The following is a 17,740-nucleotide window of genomic DNA, read 5'->3' on the forward strand; positions in this document are numbered from 1 at the left end:
AAAAGCCTCCTCTAGTGCCACATCACAAAGCCGGTGAGGGGTGGCCAACGTGTCCAGCTGCATCCCTGCCACCTCTTTCCACGTAGACACCCTGCTCGTTCCCCAACCCCCACCTCCTGGTCAAGCATCACATTCTGGGGCATTGTCAGCCTCACAGTTCTGTTCCTGGAGCTGAAATACCACCTTTTCTGGGAAGCTTTTACACTTCTACCCCATCCTACATCCTCCGTGGAATTCCATCTCCCCTCCCCAGCTTGTCACCTTATTTACCTGCTTTGGCAGGTGTGCATGAAACATGAGCTTTGCTGAAATGATTTGAAAAGGCAGTAAGGAAAGACTTGGGCCTTGAGGTCGGGGGTTCGGGGTCAGAGTGGACCACAGCAGCATCCTCACCACCCACGCCAGGCCCTGTGGTTCATCGAGGCCCAGGACCCTGTGAAGATTTGGGGGTGGCAGGGACATGGGAGGAGACTGGATGGGGATGCGGTTGGGGCAGTGCAGTGACCAAGGGATCTCCCTGTAGATTTCATTGACATTGTCAAGGACCCCGTGCCCCCCAATGAGTATAAGACGGAAGAGGACCCCAAGCTGTTCCACTCGACCAAGACCCAGCGGGGGCCCCTGTCTGAGAACTGGATCGAGGAGTACAAGCAGCAGGTCTTCCCCATCATGTGCGCCTACAAGCTCTGCAAGGTGGAGTTCCGCTACTGGGGCATGCAGTCCAAGATCGAGAGGTTCATCCACGACACGGGTGAGTATGCCCAGCGCTCGCCTCTCCGCCTGTGCCCCCGCCTGCCCACCTCCTCCCTCTGCGTCTGCCTGGGAATCCAAGTTTCTATGCTACTCTGGACAGGTGACCCCAAGGCCCATGTGCAGCTTCCCACCTGGTTTACTGTGACCACATAAACACCTGCGGAGTCATCCACAGGTGACAGGGAGGGAACGTCCTGCCCCCAGACACTCTCGTCTAGCTGGTGTTTGTAACATGTAATGCCCGACCCCCCATAGGGGAGCAGCCCCAGAGGACTGCTCATAGCACTTCTCTGCACCCTGAGGCCAGACGCCAGCCCTGCCCCTGTGCTGTCCCCAGTTTGACCTGGAAGTCCCAGGGGAGAGTATCTTGGACATCCTCGTGCCCTCACACCCAGGCCAGCCTGGCCCAGAGCAAGTGCCCAAGGAAGAGGGGACCCACAGACAACCAGGGGTTCCCTGCACAGCTAGAGCTGCCCTGGGTTCCACCCTCCCCTGGAGCCCTCAGCTCCCTCCCTGTCCCCAAGGTCGTAGCAGAGGTCACTGCCCAGAGCCTGGTCTGAGCTCGTGATCCAGGAGTGGCACCCGAGCAGACAGCTGTTGACTCTTAAGAGCAAGGGTGACCTTGTGTAGCCATGACCAGACCCACGCCACTGATGGTAGACTTCACGGGTGTCATAGCAGCTCTCCATGGCCCTGGAGAGTGGCCACTGTCACCTTCGTTTGCAAAGGAGGCAGCAGAGGGTTCGAACCCAGATCTGTCCAGATGTAATATTCTCACTCTAGTGAGCAGGAGCATCTCATCACATGGTCTGTCCAGTGTGAGTGCAGGCTGACCCCGAGGGTAGCCCTAGGCCATGGCTCAGGGCTGGGGGGCACTCTCCCAGGAGTGGATATGAGGTGGAGTTTCTCCCAGGTGGACTTTTGGGAATGAAGGGATTTAGAAAGGACAGCTGGAGAGGCAGAGCGGCCTGAGCGAAGCTGGGAGTGGGAATCAGAAAGGATCACCCGAGGCCAGAGTGGGGACGACCAGCCTGGGAAGCTGCTCCGCTTTCTCTAGGAAAGTGTACAGAAGGCCCAGGGATGTCCCTCCTGGCTTGCCCCCTGGAGAAACTCAAATGCACGTTCTGGAATGTTCAGAGCAGCAGGTTGGTAAAAAGCAAAACGGACAAACGATGAAAGTGAGCCAAAGACCCATTGGCAGGAGAAGGAATAAATAAAATGTGGTATTTCAAACAAATAAATACCCTTCAGCAGCAAACCGGAAACTCACCCAGAAAAACACATGGCACAAAAAAAGAAAGACATGCAGTGTGACACATACATGTAAATGTCAACAACATGGAGACCAACCCAACACATTGTGTGGAAAAACACTCGGGGGCTAAAACCAAGAAGAATAGCAGGTAATAAAAACAAAATTCAGGAGAGGCCCTTGATGGGTGATGTGGAGGGGGTGCTTTATTTCTTCTTCATGGTTTTAGGCAGCTTATTGAGGCCTAAATGTGCATCCATTGTAAGAGGACAGTTCCATCAGTTTGAATGTATTTGTAGGGTGGTGCACAGTTCTAGAACATTCCATTACCTCAGAGCCTTTCCAGTCATCCAACACTCATCCCCACCCAAGGCAGCCCCCATCTGCTTTCTTCTTCTTCTTTTTTTTTTCTTTGTCTTTTTAGGGCTGCACATTAGGCATGTGGAAGTTCCAAGACAGGGATCAATTCAGAACTACATCTGCCAGCCTACCCTCCAGCCACAGCAACCCTGGATCCGAGCAGTGTCTGTGACCTACACCACAGCTCACAGCAATGCCAGATCCCTAACCCACTGAGCAAGGTCAGGGATCAGACCCGCATCCTCATGGATCCTAGTTGGATTTGTTTCCGCTGCACCACAACGGGAACTCCCAGCCCCCATCTGCTTCTTGTCCCTGTGGTTCTTCTATTCTTTATACCTTAAAAGTCTTTTATTTTCTATGTATGATAATAATCCTATATATTTTACTTGATTATTATTATTTTTTACAGTTACCCCTGTGGCATGTGGAGGTTCCCAGGCTAGGGGTCAAATCAGAGCTGCAGCTGCCAGCCTACACCACAGCCACAGCAATGCAGGGATCTGAGCCGTGTCTGTGACCTATGCTGTAGCTTTCAGCAACTCTAGATCCTTAACCCACTGAGCGAGGCCAGGGATCGAACCTGCATCCTCATGGGTGCCTATATCAGGTTCTTAACCCAGTGAGCCACAATGGGAACTCGTCTTACTTTACTGTATTTTAGAACTTATTTTATATGTATATATATTCTATTTTAAAAAGAAGGGACTGAGAGTTCCCTGGTGGCTCAGCAAGTTAAGGATCCAGTGTTGTCACAGCTGTGGTTCTGGTTACTGCTGTGGCTCGAGTTCAGTCTTGTGCCACAGGTGAGCCCCTTCCCCCTGGCCCCGAAAAAAAGAAAGGAGCAACCTGCATCCAATTTGAACTTGATTTTCCTGTGGGAAATTCAACAAGAAAAGTGTAGTAGACTTTGAGACAGGAAACACTTGGGAAGTCCTCCTCCAGCTCCCCCCAGATGGGAGTCCTCCCCAGAGTTCAGCGTGGCTTCTGTGCAGACACAGTACCTTGGGAGGCAGCTCTACCCCAGAGACAGAACCACTGTGAGCTGGGGAGGCCCTCTGTGAGCCAGCCCCTCATGCACACGGGGGGAAACTGAGGCATAGGGCCAGTGGGGGTGGGTCAGAGCCCGACCTGCAGGGTGGGGTGCCTCCCTGCCTAGGGGTCTCTGGGGGCTCTAACATGGGCCTTCCTCCTTCTTGCAGGCTTGCGGAAGGTGATGGTGAGGGCGCATCGGCAGGCCTGGTGCTGGCAGGACGAGTGGTTTGGGCTGAACATGGACAATATCCGGGAGCTGGAGAAGGAGGCACAGCTCATGCTGTCCCGAAAAATGGCTCAGTTCAATGAGGGTGACAAGGAGGCCGCAGAGCTGGCCAAGGACGAGGCCACCCAGGACCAGGCCCCCAGGGAGTCCCCCCAGCCCAGTGGCAGTAGTGGGGAGCCCCTGGCGGGCAGGGGCCTGAAGAAGCAGTGGTCCACATCTTCCAAGTCGTCCCGGTCATCCAAGCGAGGAGGTGAGCACCCTCGCCACGCAGCATCCCTGCCCTTTACTCATCCTCCCTTGCGACAGCCCCTCCTGAGTCAGCCCCGTGCCCCTGCCAGGGTTCTGACTCTGAAAGTGGAGTCAGAACTCTGTGGCAGAGTTTAAGGGGCCTGGTCCTCGGCAGACTAGATCAAGGGCACAGGAATGGACCCAGGCCTGTAGGACTGTGTGTCCTGGCCTCATAGCTGACCCTCTCCCACTTCTACTGTGTTCTGCCAGGTGGACTGGGAGGCACCAGGGCTGCCCCGTCCTTGTTTCTCCACTTCATCCCCTCCCGAGCCCTCCTGGCCCTGCTCTGGTTTCATGACACTGCCCACACCCCAGCGCAGCTGGGTGGTAGGTCACTCTGGGATTTTGCCTTCCAGCAAGTCCTTCCCGCCACAGCATCTCAGAGTGGAGGATGCAGAGTATCGCCCGCGACTCAGATGAGAGCTCAGACGACGAGTTCTTTGACGCTCATGGTATGTGGGCTCCCTGGAACACAGTGGGGGCCCTCCCAAGAGAGGGAGAGGAGGGGTCTGAAAGAGTCGTGGTGGGGGATGTGGGTCAAGGTGGAAATTACCTGGGGAAAGTTCTGGGTGGACAACAGGGTGTGGGGAAAGGGGTACAGGATGAGATGAAGTCACCAGGAGTCTGGGGTCTCACATCCACCCTCACCAGATTAGCAGAGGTTGCATACTGGGTCTGGCAAGGTGGGCACTGTTCTCTCAATGGCCCCCCAAAAAAATAGATTTGCAGGGAGTTCCCGTTGTGGCTCAGTGGGTTAAGAACCCACTGCTATCCAGGAGGATTCAGGTTCGTGTCTGTGGCCTCACTCAGTGAGTTAAGGATCTGGCTTCAGAGTAGGTCGCAGTTGAGGCTCCAACTCAGCCCCTAGTCTAGGAACTTCCATATGCTGCAGGCCCTAAGAAGAAAAAAAAAAAAAAGATTTACAATTAGATGGGGGCATTTTTTTCTATATGTGAATTTAATTTCCTAAGAAGCTTTACAAAAGCATCCCTTCTAATCTTCTAATTATCTTATTTTGCAATTAAATTAACACAATCTAATGCAGAAACTTTAGAAAATACAAACAAGCAGAAAACACGTGAAGTGCCCATTTTCCCACTAAGCCCCAAATAAGGCGTGCAGCCTGATGAATCGCCCACCTGTGCCAGGAAGATGGAAGGACCAAGCGTCTTTGCTCCAGACTTGGTCGTTCCTCTCGAGGAAGTAAGAGGTGCCTGCAGACAGGTGCAGGGAGATGGGTTTGCAGTTTACAAAGCAGGACCCAGGCTCAGAAAGGGGCCGGGACTTGCCCATTGGCACTCAGCAGGGCAGAAGGGGGTTTGGCCTTGGAGCAAGGACCTGGAAGAGGAGGCAGGTACTTCCTTCTCGAGCTGGCCTCTGCTCCTGGAGTCTCCTGGCAGGGGGGGGAGGGGCGGGGACCCTGAAGCATCTCCCACCCCAACCTCCCTCCAGCTAGGCCAGGAGGCTGCACCCTTCCTGGCTCTTTGTCCCTGGCATGAGGGAAGTACACACCTAATGTAGAAACTTGAGAAAAAGCTGGAAAGGGAGGGACAGCAAAGCAGATGAGACCAGAGCAGCAGTGTCTTGGGGAAAGTGGCCCAGTGACCCACTGAAGAGGGCCCATCTCCTGCCAGAGCCCAAATGGCCACCATCCACCCAGCGGTTATGGGCGGAAGTCCTCAGAAAAGCAGAAACAAGAGTCATGGTTGGGACTGTTCACAGCAGCGCTGCTCGCTAAGCTGTACTTTTGTGGACACTGCAACAGTAAGGAAATAAAACAAGGAGAAATAAAACAGGGCCCACCCGTACAGTCGACTATGATTCAGGAGTAAAAAGGAATGAAGCAATGACATGTAGTTGAATCTTGAAAACACCATGTCAAGTAGAAGAAACCAGACACCAAAGACCATGTGCTGTGTGATCCCATGCATGGGAAACATCTGGAATAGGTGAATCCATAAAGTCAGAAACTCAATGGGACGTTGCTAGGGCTGGGGGAGGGGGTGTGGGTCGTGACTGCTAATGGGGCCAGGGTTTCCAGTCGTGGAGATGGAAACGTTCTGGAACTAGATAGAGCTGATGGTTGCACAGTATTATGAAGGCACTAAATGTTACTTTTTTTCTTTTTTTTCAGGGCCGCACCTGCAGCATATGGAAGTTCCCTGGCTAGAGGTTGAATCTGAGCTGCATCTGTGACCTACGCTGCAGTCACTCCCACCATTGTAACCATTTAAAAGTAGCAGTTAGGAGTTCCAGTCATGGCGCAGCAGAAATGAATCCAACTAGGAACTGCGAGGTTATGGGTTCGATTCCTGGCCTTGCTCAGTGGGTTAAGGATCTGGCGTTGCCGTGAGCTGTGGTGTAGGTCACAGATGCGGCTTGGATCTGGCGTGGTTGTGGCTGTGACATAGGCCAGCAGCTGTAGCTCCGATTCAACCCCTAGCCTGGGAACCTTCATATTCCATGGGTGTGGCCCTGGAAAGCCAAAAAAAAAAAGTAGCATTTAGTAGGAGCTCCCTTGTGTCTCAGTAGGTTAAGAACCAGACTGGTGTCCATGAGGATGCAGGTTCCACCCCTGGCCTTGCTCAGTGGGTTAAGGATCCTGCATTGCCCCAAGCTGTGGTATAGATCGCAGATGCAGCTAGGATCCTGCATTGCTTTGGCTATGGTGTAGGCTGGCAGCTGCAGTTCCGATGCAGCCTCTAGCCCAGGAACTTCTATATGCCACAGGTGCAGCTGTGAAAAGAAAAAAAATGGTTACGGTGATGAATTCTATGTTAAGGGGACATTACCACAATTTTTAAAAAAACGTCAGGCAGAAGCCCCTGGGTGTGTGGCCGTGTACTCACCTGCGAAGGAAGGGGGAGGGCACTAGGCCTGGAGGGGCTCCAGGGTCAGGGAAGTATGCCCCCTCCTAGGGCCCTGCCCCTCAAAGCCAGGCCTCCCAGCTCCCCCACCCCCATCCCTGTGCTTGACCCAGATGCCAAAGCCTCTCTCTCTCTTCCCCAGAGGACCTGTCTGACTCAGAGGAAATGTTCCCCAAGGACATCACCAAGTGGAACTCCAACGACCTCATGGACAAAATCGAAAGCCCTGAGCCAGAGGACACACAAGGTAACAGGCAAGGATGCTGAGGGCCGGGGAGGGCCACTGCGGGGCCACGCCCCCTCTTCCCTGACCCAGCTCCTGTGCAGGGCTGGGCACCCACCAGGAGGGCTGGGGGGACACCTCGGGTCCTGCTTGTGACAGCCTCTGCTGGTGGGCTTGGGGCTGCCCCTCTACTCACAGCCCCCGCCGCTCCTGTGTTGCAGACGGTCTGTACCGCCAGAGCGCCCCTGAGTTCAGGGTGGCCTCCAGTGTGGAGCAGCTGAACATCATTGAGGTGGGTGCCAAGGCGGCACAGGGGGAGGGGTCAGGGTGCAAAGGGCTGGTCCCACAGGGGCTATGGAGGCAGAACTTGGCCCTCGCAGCCTCCCGTCCACACTGGCCTGGGCCTCGCTGGAGAGAGGTCTGGGGCCCCTCCCTTCCCATCTCCCTGAGAACCAGTAGGGACAGCAGACAGCCTGCCCAGGAAGGCCTCAACACAGCTCCACCCCCGGAAAGTAAAACAAGAAACTTGTAAATTCCAGATCAAAAATAAGATCTTCACCTTTTGCTCAGCCTGTCTGAAGTCCCTGAAGAAAAAGAGATGGAAGGGGAGGAGTGGAGAGCCATCTAGGCAGAAGTGAAGTGGCCGGCGGTGGCGGCCCTGTGGGGGGGCGGGGCGGAGCTCTCAGTGTCCAATAAAGCTGTCTTGGTAGAGCGCCTGTGTCCGCTTTGGGGGTTCTTTGCACAGAGCTCACGCCCCTTCTCCTCCCCCACCTGTGGGCGGTCAGAGCTGTTGGCATCCGGGAGAGGAGCCAGGACGGAGTGGGGCCATCACACCCCGTGGTTGCCACACTGTTCTGGCCTCTTAGCGGCCCAAGGTGGAGGCGGCACCCCTGGGGATTCAGGACCCCTGGGGAGTTTGGAGGGGGAAAGGGAGCAGCCACACACTCCCTCCTCCTCTTGGGGTTTTCTTTGAGATCTGAGGTCAAGGCTTGCTTTTCTGGAAGGGTTACTGGGACGAGGAGAGTTGATTTCCAAGTGCCAGTTATTGGTGATAAAGCAAATGGAGCCCCCTCCCCACCCACGGCGCACACAGCTCTGATGCCCCCCACCCCTCTGGAGGGGCAGAAGGGGCCTTTGGCCCTGGATCTGCCTCGGGATGTGCACTGGGACCCAGGTTCTGGGCCACTGCCTTCCAGAGTCAGATTCCCTTGCTTGCAATGGCTCCCAGACCGGAGCCTCCTCTCCAGCCTTGCAGAGGAAGGACAGCTTTATGGAGTCACTGATGGGGATCGCCTTGCTCTCCAGAGCTGGCCCCCAGGCCTTGCGGTGTTGCCCCACCTCCCCAGGCCTCTGTTCCCACTGGGCTTCGAGTTTCAGGCGGGGCGTGTCCCTAGAGAAAGCAGGTTGAAAGGGAGGAAAGCTGTGTCCCAGACTGACCTCCTGGGTCCCTGAACAGTCACCAGCCTCCAGGGCCGGGTCCCAGCAGCCAGGCACAGGCAGAATGCCTTCAGCTACCCCTGGCCCAGTCCTGCCTGTCTGGGTGACAGGGAAGCTGCTATAAATCATTTCTTGCATGAGCTGCTCACCTGGCTGTGCTGACCAGTCCTTGGGACTATTTGGGGCTTCTGTCCTGGTCTGTGGTCCAGGCAGCCTATAGCCCCACCCTGCCTTTGACTGTGAGTTCATTCCTACCCAGGCCGGCCTGCACACGTTGTGACACGCATTCCTGCCTAGGTGGCCCATGACCGGCTGATGACCAGCCCCCACCTGGGGACTGAGGCAGCCCAGCCTTGCCTCCAACCCAGGCCCAGTACCACCCATCACCTTTCCTCCCAAACCCTCTGCTGCTAAGTGGCTCCCAGCCCAGCCTGACCCATTCTTGGTGGCCTCACCAGCCCCTGGGTTCAGCACGTGCACTGCCCACCCCTCTCATGGGCTCTGTATTGACACTTGGGTCCTGCTGCTGCCCCATTCCTGACATCCCATAGCCCAGTTGAGAACCAGCTACCACACCCCCAACATGGGCCGTCCAGATGTCTTCAGCCTCTTGTTCTGTCTCCCCAGTTCCAGGCCCCTCTCTTCAGCTTCCTTTCTTGCTACCTCACCCCCTAGCATAATATGGGCATGCTAAATACTCAACAGTGGCTCCTCTTCTTCTTTTTTTTTTTTTTTGTCATTTTAGTGCTACACCTGCAGCATATGGAGATTCCCAGGCTAGGGGTTGAATCAGAGCTGCAGCTGCCAGCCTATACCACATCCATAGCAACACAGAATCCAAGCTGCATCTGTGACTTACACCACAGCTCGTGGCAATGCCGGATCCTTAACCCACTGAGTGAGGCCAGGGATCGAACCTGAGTCCTCATGGATGCTAGTCGGGTTCTTAACCTACTGAGCCACCCAACAGTGGCTTCTTTTGAGCCCTGGCCTTGGCCTCCCACAGTCACACACCAGAAGCTGGGGACAGGGAGAGACCCTTGAGGATGGGACCACAGCCCAGGGCAGCAGGAGAGCACTGAGCTGGTGACAGGAGCTCTGGGTTCCAGTCCACCTTAGCACTGATGTGCTGTGTGACATCAGGCAAGTCCTTTGGCCTCTCTGGGCCACCACCACCTTGTCTCTGAGTGGAACTGCTCCATTCCCCATGGCGTGTGTGCAAGTCTCAGTCACACATGGACCTCACAAGGAAGCCTGACCAGCAAGAGGTGGAGGGCATTACCCATCACAAACAAGGGGGGTTCAGGTAGACACATTGCCCTCCCTGCTCTGACACGCTGAGGCTCTGCCACTGATGGGACAGCTCTGCTCTTGAGGACTTTAAACATGTTTTTTATGATCATGCCTGAGGCATATGGGAGTTCCGGGTCAGGGATTGAGTCTGCAGCGCCAGATACTTGAACCCACTGCACCAGGATGGAGCTCAAACCCACACCTCCATGGCAACCTGAGCCACTGCAATCAGATTCTTTTTTTAAGGCCACACCTGCGGCACATGGAAGTTCCCAGGCTAGGGGTCTAATTGGAGCTGCAGCTGCCGGCCTACACCACAGCCACATCAACACCAAATCCAAGCCACTTCTGTGACCAACGCAGCAGCTTGCGGCAATGCTGGATCCTTAACCTCCTGAGTGAGGCCAGGACTCAAACCTGCATCCTCATGAATACTAGTTGGGTTCTTAACTCGCTGAGCCACAACAGGAACTCCTGAAATCAGATTCTTAACCCACTGTGCCATGGCAGGAACTCCAGGACCTTGGTCTGGCAATGGCAGGGCCTTGGGGCCATAGGGTAGGGGGCTGGGGGTATAGATGGAGGGAGAGCTCAGAGCTGCTGGCTATGTGGCCAGGCTGAGTCCCTGACCCCAGCCCCTCTCAAGTGAGCCTCCTTCTCATCCCCAGGGCCCAAAGCCCCAGAAGCCCCTGCCTGGGCCCCCACCATGGGGAGTGGAGCTTGTGCTTTGGAAGGGATAGACCCCCTCTCCCCCATGTGCTCCGTGCCCGGATCAGGGCAGCAGCGGGAGCTGGGCTGCAGGCAGGGAGAAGGGAAAGGACCAACCCAGCAGAGGGGGTTAAGGCTCTGGTACCAGGAGCTGAGGAACAGATCGGGGTTTTAAGAGGGATTGACTGGGCTGCGACAGGCCACCTCCCAGCATGACAGAAGCTGAGTACGCAGGGAGCTGACCCCACCCCCCACCCACACAGGATGAGGTCAGCCCGCCGCTGGCCGCACCACCCTCCAAGATCCACGTGCTGCTGCTGCTGCTGCATGGAGGCACCATCCTGGACACAGGCACTGGGGACACCAGCTCCAAGCAGGGCGACGCCAACACCATCGCCACGGTGTTTGACACTGTCATGCGTGTGCACTACCCCAGCACCCTGGGCCACCTTGCCATCCGCCTGGTGCCCTGCCCGCCCATCTGCTCTGATGCCTTCGCCCTTGTCTCTGAGTGAGTGCCCAGGCCCGCTGCCACCTGCCCCTCCCCTGGCCCTGAGGGTCAGGAGATTCCCCCAGGACTGGGACCACGGTCCTGACATCCAAACCTGCAGCAAAACCTATGCAGATGTCTGAGCTTACAGTCCAGGAGGGGCCGGGCCCAAAGCTGAGCCTGTTTCCACATCTGTGATGTGGGGATGCTGACCTGCCTCCAAGATACTGGCCTTACTCCCTGGCTCTGTTCTCCACGCCTGGCCCAGAGGCATCACCACGAGGCTTGCCCAGTCAGGGCTGAGGCTCTCAGGGTGTCACAGGTCAAGGGACAGGGGCCCTTGGGCTGAGCTGAGGCCACCTGCTCTCCTGACCCGCCCTCCTCCCCCAGCCTCAGCCCCTACAGCCACGATGAAGGCTGTCTGTCCAGCAGCCAGGACCACATCCCCTTGGCTGCCCTGCCCCTGCTGGCGACCTCCTCACCCCAGTACCAGGAGGCCGTTGCCACAGTGATTCAGCGGGCCAACCTCGCCTATGGCGACTTCATCAAGTCCCAGGAGGGCGTGACCTTCAATGGGCAGGTGAGTCGTGGGATGGAGGACAGAAACCCTGCAGGGTAGGCTGGCATGTCCCCCACCCAGGGCTCTCCCCAGCAGCACCCCAGCAAGCAGGACGGGCGCTCAGGTCCCTGGGCCTCTCCTCCTCCAGGTCTGCCTGATCGGGGACTGCGTCGGGGGCATCCTGGCATTTGATGCCTTATGCTGCAGCAACCAGCCGGTGTCTGAGAGTCAGAGCAGCAGCCGCCGGGGCAGTGTGGCCAGCGTGCAGGTATCAGCTTCTTGTGGGCCCTGGAGCAGGGGACCTCCAGGAGGGGGGCTGTGTCACCTTCTGGCTCAAAGATCCCAGAGGCCTGTGGTAAAGGGGAAGGGCATAGATTGCCAAGGCAGCTGCCCAGAGGCAGGGGGCGGATACATGGGACGGGTGAACAGCTGAGGCTCTGTTGCACCTAGCGGCGGGGGCAACTTCAGCAGGAGATGAAGCAGGGTCTGCGCTGGGGGCTCTGGTCCTGGGGGTGACTCCTCTGAGCTTCCCAGCAGGAGAGAGGATCTGAGATCCCTCTGCTACAGTGCAGCAAATGGCCTGGTGGGCTGGGCAAGGCAGCAGGAGATCACTATAGCCCGGGTGGACAAGCCAGGCCAGGACTGAAGGCTGGAGGGACCATGGGGCATAGAGGGATAGGGCTTTCCCCTCTCTGGCTTGGGTGAGAGGTTGGCTGGGCAGTGGCCAGTGGGCCTGGAGTCAGGAAGGAAGACACTGCTCCCAGGACACTGAAGAGGGCTCACCGGGCAGTGAGCCTGCATGGGGCCGTTCCAGGACACTGATCTGCTGTCCCCTGGCACGATGGTCAATGCGGCACACAGTGGTGGTGGCAGCAACCTGGAGAGCAGCCGGCATCTGAGCCGAAGCAACATTGACATCCCCCGAAGCAATGGCGCTGAGGACCCCAAACGGCAGCTACCCCGCAAAAGGAGCGACTCGTCCACCTACGAGCTGGATACCATCCAGCAGCACCAGGCCTTCCTGTCCAGGTGGGTGGAGCCAGCAGGGGCGGGGGTCAGATCATGAGGCCCACCGCCAGGTGAGCACGGGGATTCTGAGGCAGAGGGATGGCTCAGAAGTGAGGACATGAACCAGGCTGTGCCCACGGCCAACTGGAGGGTCCTGGCGGCCTGGGCCTGGGTCCTGGGATCCCCAGACTGGCTCACGGCTCTTCAGCCAGGAGAAATGGCATGTTGGGTGCGGTTGTGGTCTTGTACATGCCCTGGGCCGTCTTGAGTCAGAGGGAACAGATTGAGGGATGGCAGGGTCAGGGGGCAGAACTGACCAGGGGCAGCATGGGCCCAGTCAGGGCTGTCCTAAAGGTGAGTGGACTTTCTAGAGAGGCTGGGGCTTGCTGTCGCCAGGGGTGTCCCAGCAGGAGCTGGACAGCTGGACGCTGAAGGGTTCAAGCCCTGTTTGGGCCTGATGACCCCCGAGGAGCCTCCTTCAGGAGTCTGAGAGCAGGCCAGCCCTGAGAAGGACCACGGTGTGACCTTGGGCATCTTCCCTGCCTCCTGCCCCGCTGTCTGCAGCCTCCATGCCAGTGTGCTGAGGAACGAGCCCAGCTCCCGCCGCTCAAGCAGCTCCACTATGCTGGATGGCGCAGGGGCCGTGGGCAAGTTCGAGTTTGAGATTGCGGACCTCTTCCTCTTCGGGTGCCCGCTGGGGCTGGTCCTAGCCTTGAGGAAGACTGTCATCCCCTCCCTGGATGGTGAGAGCCCTACAGGGGAGGGACAGGGCAGAGGGGACATCAGCTGGACAGAGGGTCTCAGTGGACCCCTATCATGAGGCCACGGCCACATACCAGGCCCCTTCCTGTGTCAGCAGCCTTTCTAAGCCCCACTACCACCACCAAGGGTCTGTTGCTGTCCTTTGCTCCTGTTTCAGCAGCTCAGTCTCTGGCCCCTAACCTACCTGCAACATGATGTTTCATTTAATCTCCAAGGCATCCCCTGGGAGCTGAGGTCCAGAGATAGAAAGCACTGCCCCAGGATCAAGGTCTTCCCATAAGGAAGAAATGGGAAGCCAGGCATCCCCAAAGTCTCCTCAATGCACTAGGCTCCCAGCCCGAGAAGGGCTATAGCCACATAGCTCCAAGGACCCTCCTCATGGCTACACAGATGGAGGTAGGATACATGGACTAAGCCGCCATCAGAGCAGCCGTCCCTGCCCAATGCCCCCTGAATCAGCCAGTGAAGCCTAAGGATACCTGCCATCCTACAGCAGCTGTGCAGGGCCCCTAGAGGAAACTGAGGCTCAGAGAGGTGTAGTCACTTGCCCATGGGCAAGTTAGCAGTGGCTGCCATAGAAATGTACATCATCTATAATCATGAAAAACCAGAACCAACTTAAAATTCTGACTGTGGGAATGGGATCTTGTTAAATCAATTCCAGCATAGCCATCCAATGGAATACCCCACTGCAGTTCAAAAGAATGGTGCAGGGTGTTCCCATTGTGGCTCAGCGGTATCAAACCCGACTAGTATCCATGAGGATGAGGGTTCTATCCCTGGCCCTGCTCTGAGTTAAGGATCCAGTGTTGCCAGTGTAGGTCGCAAACGGGGCTCGGATCCTGCATTGCTTCGGCTATGGCATAGGCTGGCAGCTGTAGCTCCAATTCCACCCCCAGCCTGGGAACTTCCATATGCCACAGGTGTGGCCCTAAAAAGCAAAAAAAAAAAAAAAAAATGTGGCAGGGCTAAAGATGCCAATGTGAAAGCCTCCCAACACTGTTTGTGTTAAATGGAAAAAAAAAAAAGCCAAGTTCAAAAAGCATAGATTATGTGTTTTTAAAAGTGATATATATATATATAACTAATAGTTTATACATATATTCACATGATCTTCCCAACTGCAAAGTGGTTGGACCAGCAGCCCCAGTCCAACCGCACAGTCCAGTCTTTTCCAATCCAAGCGGATGGGCTCCAGCTTGCTCGGGCCGCGTATGCACACAAGGCTCCTAAAAGTTGCTGGTGGGGCTCCAGCTTGGGGCTCTGGGGTGGAAGGCAGCCTTGCGTTAATATGTCTTTTATCGTATATACTCCTGTTCTTTAAGATGTTTTTAATACTGTTACAGTTTTTTGAATTAAAACAAATTTGGGGAGTTCCCATTGTGGTGCGGCGGAAACGAATCAGACTAGGAACCGTGAGGTTGCAGGTTCAATCCCTGGCCTCGCCCAGTGAGTTAAGGATCCGGTGTTGCCGTGAGGTGTGGTGTAGGTTGCAGACGTGGCTCGGATCCCTCATTGCTATGGCTGTGGTGCAGGCCAGGAGCCGCAGCTCCGATTGGACACCTAGCCAGGGAACCTCCAAATGCCATAGGTGCGGCCCTAAAAAGACAAAAAACAAAAACAAAAAAACAAAAAACAAATTTGGTTAATAAAGGGACAGTGGCCCAGAGACACACTTTCAGGTTTGTCCATGACCCCTGACCTCCATCCACCCTACCTGACCTCAGCCTGCTCTATGCCTGCCTCCGGAGGGTGTGACTAGCTCCAGGCTCTGCGACTCCCACCCTCTCCGCCCCCCAGTTTTCCAGCTCCGGCCCGCCTGCCAGCAAGTCTACAACCTCTTCCACCCCGCTGACCCGTCAGCCTCGCGCCTGGAGCCGCTGCTGGAGAGGCGATTCCACGCCCTGCCGCCTTTCAGCATCCCTCGCTACCAGCGCTACCCACTGGGGGACGGCTGCTCGACGCTGCTGGGTGAGAGGCCGAGGGCCCTGGGGGAGGGTGGCAGTTGGTCCTGTTCCTTGGGTGCCCCAGGCAGGGAGTGGCCCTGCTGTGGGGGGACAGTGGGAGGAGGGGTGGCACACACCAAACGCCTTAGAAGCTGGACACCCGGTGTAGGTGCAGGTGCATCAGCCCCACAGATCCCCACGAGGTAGGAATGACACACGTCCCCCCACAGAGCCAGGGGGCAGGCTGGGGCCACGCTCCCCTCCCCACTGCCCCACCAAGGCAGAGCCGAGGACCCGAGAGGCCCTGGCGGACTGTCCTGGGTGTTGTCCAGCCCTGTGAAGGCAGCTGGCTCAGAGCCCGCAGTTCACCTGGCCTGGAGATGGGGCATGAGATCCGGGGGCAGGGAGCGAAAATGAAGTCTGTCCATGGTTCATTTTCGTCCCTCCCCGAGAACAGCCTGGCCCACCACCACCACCACCACCACCACCGTGTGTCCCGTCCTGTCTTGTCCTGGTCCTTGAGGAGCCCTGCGTGTCTGTCAGAGCGTACACATGAGTGTCTGTTCTTGTCCTCTGTTCTCTCCCCGTCTGCCTCCAGTCGAGACCGTGCAGAGAAACCCCGAGCTGGTCCTGGAGGGCGGCCCCCTGGGCCCTCTCCCTCATGGGGACGGCTTCCTGGAAACCAGTATCCCCGTTCCCGCGCTCACCTGGCAAGACGGGCCCCGCCCGAGCCCGGGCTGTGCTGAGTGTGTGTAACCTACCCTGCTCGTGGTGGTGTCTGCTTCGCTGGCTGACTGCTGGTCCTCAGGAACCCCAGGCCCTCCTTCCCGCCATGCTGACCCCCCCGGGAGGATGCGGGACTGTGGTTGAGATCTGGGCAGAGTGGGGAGGGGACCCCAAGCAGAGGAGTCCCAGGAGCCCAGAGAGGGGAGCAGCTGTCCAGGGTCACCCAGCACAGGTGTCAGTCCCAGGGTTCTGTTCCCAATTTGTGAGGGTAAAAGTGGGGGCAGCCAGGAGTTGGGGTGAGGCCCAACAGCACCCACCCGCCCCCTACGAAGAGCCTTCGGTCCTGGCAAGGGATTGCATTCTCAGAGCCTCACTCTTTCCCTCTCTGAGGAGGTCGGGGCACCTCCTGCATCCCCTTTAGATGCGGGTTCAGTAGTGGAGCCCTGTTCTCCCATGCTGCCCTGCCCTAGCCCAGGCCTCAACACTGCCTTTGTCTCCAGATGCCTATTTGGGGCTGGCTCGAGGTGGCCCATAACAGGTGCCTCATTTTTGATCCTCAGTATAGGGCATCCCTGGAAAGCTGCCCCAGGCCCCCATTGTCAGCACCCCTCAAACCCAGCTGCTGCAGGCCATGGAGTCAGGCGGGCGGGGCTGGACCCCAGAGGCCAAGAAACCTAGACTAGACCAGGAGACTGGAAGGGTAGGGGGGAAGCGCATGAAGCTGGCCACCTTGCCTCCTGCCCACTATGTTCGTATCAGTCCGCCTGTCCATCCCTGCCCCACCCTCCCTCCTCCCCTGCCTCTGCTCAGGGCCCAGCCCCATCGGCCCTGAGCAGGCAGGCCCCGGCAAGCTTGGGCCCATCCTCCCTGCCAGCTCTCTTCATCTGTCTGCAGCTGGAGGTGTCGGCCTTGCCTGGCATAGCCACCGCCCCAGCCCAGGCACTCACTGGGCTATCCCCTTTCTGCTAAGGGGCCCAGGGGTCCAGGCTGGGCAAGGCCTCCTCACCCTTGGTCTCTGGTCCCTTTCCACCTGCAGCGGATGCACTCCAGACCCACAACACGGTCTTCCAAGAGCACGCAGCCCCCTCCTCACCTGGCTCAGCCCCCACCACCCGAGGTTTCCGCCGAGCCAGCGAGATCAGCATTGCCAGCCAGGTGTCGGGCATGGCTGAGAGCTACACGGCGTCCAGCATTGCTCAGAGTGAGTGCAGCAGCGCTGGGGCCTGCCCTCCCTGCACCCTCTCTCTGTCACAGCTGGTCTCAGTCAGGCCACTCTGACCCACAGAGGACAGTTGGTGGTGTCTGGAGACAGTTGGGGTGGGCACCACTGGCATCTGCTGGGTAGAGATCAGGGGTGCTGCTAACCCCTCTATGGTCCCCAGGACGGCCCCACAACAAAGTGATCTGGCCCCAAATGTCCATAGAGGACTCTGGAAGGAAGGAGCATTAAAAGGGGTGACCCAGAACAACCAAGTCAAGGTGGTAGGAGGTTGGCAGTGCCATCTCAGCTGGAGGGTGATAGGTCTGGGAGGAGGGGTCCTAGCTCCTGGGTGGCAGGTGCTCCTTGAGGGAAAAATCTGTGTGGCTGTTTCTGGAGAAGCTGGAGGGGTGGCTCAGGGGAGGCAGGGAGGCAGGGTCTCTCTGTGCCTGCCCCTCCGGCTGCCCCAGAGGGCTGAGTCAACCTCTGGCTCCTTCTGGTTTTCTGCCCATCTCAGAAGCCCCTCAGCAGCTGGAAGTGGAGTCTTCCATCCTGGTGACACTGCCCCCCCGCCACCGACCCCGCTGCTCACTCCCCAGGGGCCAGTGA

General features: G+C 57.4%; 1 protein-coding gene across 7 annotated transcripts in view; it reads left to right on the forward strand.

Annotated features, from left to right (window-relative positions):
* The window catches only part of PITPNM2 (phosphatidylinositol transfer protein membrane associated 2), a 153,628-nt gene that overhangs the window by 130,281 nt on the left and 5,607 nt on the right, over positions 1 to 17,740 (forward strand). For 4 of the 7 annotated variants that reach the window (XM_047760793.1, XM_047760796.1, XM_047760795.1 and 1 more), the window contains 13 exons: positions 524 to 751; positions 3,568 to 3,876; positions 4,271 to 4,366; positions 6,924 to 7,028; positions 7,226 to 7,296; positions 10,706 to 10,953; positions 11,323 to 11,512; positions 11,640 to 11,759; positions 12,306 to 12,520; positions 13,064 to 13,242; positions 15,062 to 15,232; positions 15,806 to 15,955; positions 16,970 to 17,134. In XM_047760793.1, the coding sequence (XP_047616749.1) occupies positions 524 to 751; positions 3,568 to 3,876; positions 4,271 to 4,366; positions 6,924 to 7,028; positions 7,226 to 7,296; positions 10,706 to 10,953; positions 11,323 to 11,512; positions 11,640 to 11,759; positions 12,306 to 12,520; positions 13,064 to 13,242; positions 15,062 to 15,232; positions 15,806 to 15,955; positions 16,970 to 17,134 (2,247 nt within the window). Of the gene's footprint in view, positions 1 to 523; positions 752 to 3,567; positions 3,877 to 4,270; positions 4,367 to 6,923; positions 7,029 to 7,225; positions 7,297 to 7,543; positions 7,716 to 10,705; positions 10,954 to 11,322; positions 11,513 to 11,639; positions 11,760 to 12,305; positions 12,521 to 13,063; positions 13,243 to 15,061; positions 15,233 to 15,805; positions 15,956 to 16,969; positions 17,135 to 17,740 lie in introns of those variants that run through there. The other 3 variants (XM_047760797.1, XM_047760798.1, XM_047760800.1) reach the window with 2 other exon arrangements.

Source organism: Phacochoerus africanus, chromosome 15 (assembly GCF_016906955.1).
Source record: "Phacochoerus africanus isolate WHEZ1 chromosome 15, ROS_Pafr_v1, whole genome shotgun sequence".
NCBI classification, from domain to species: Eukaryota; Metazoa; Chordata; class Mammalia; order Artiodactyla; family Suidae; genus Phacochoerus; species Phacochoerus africanus.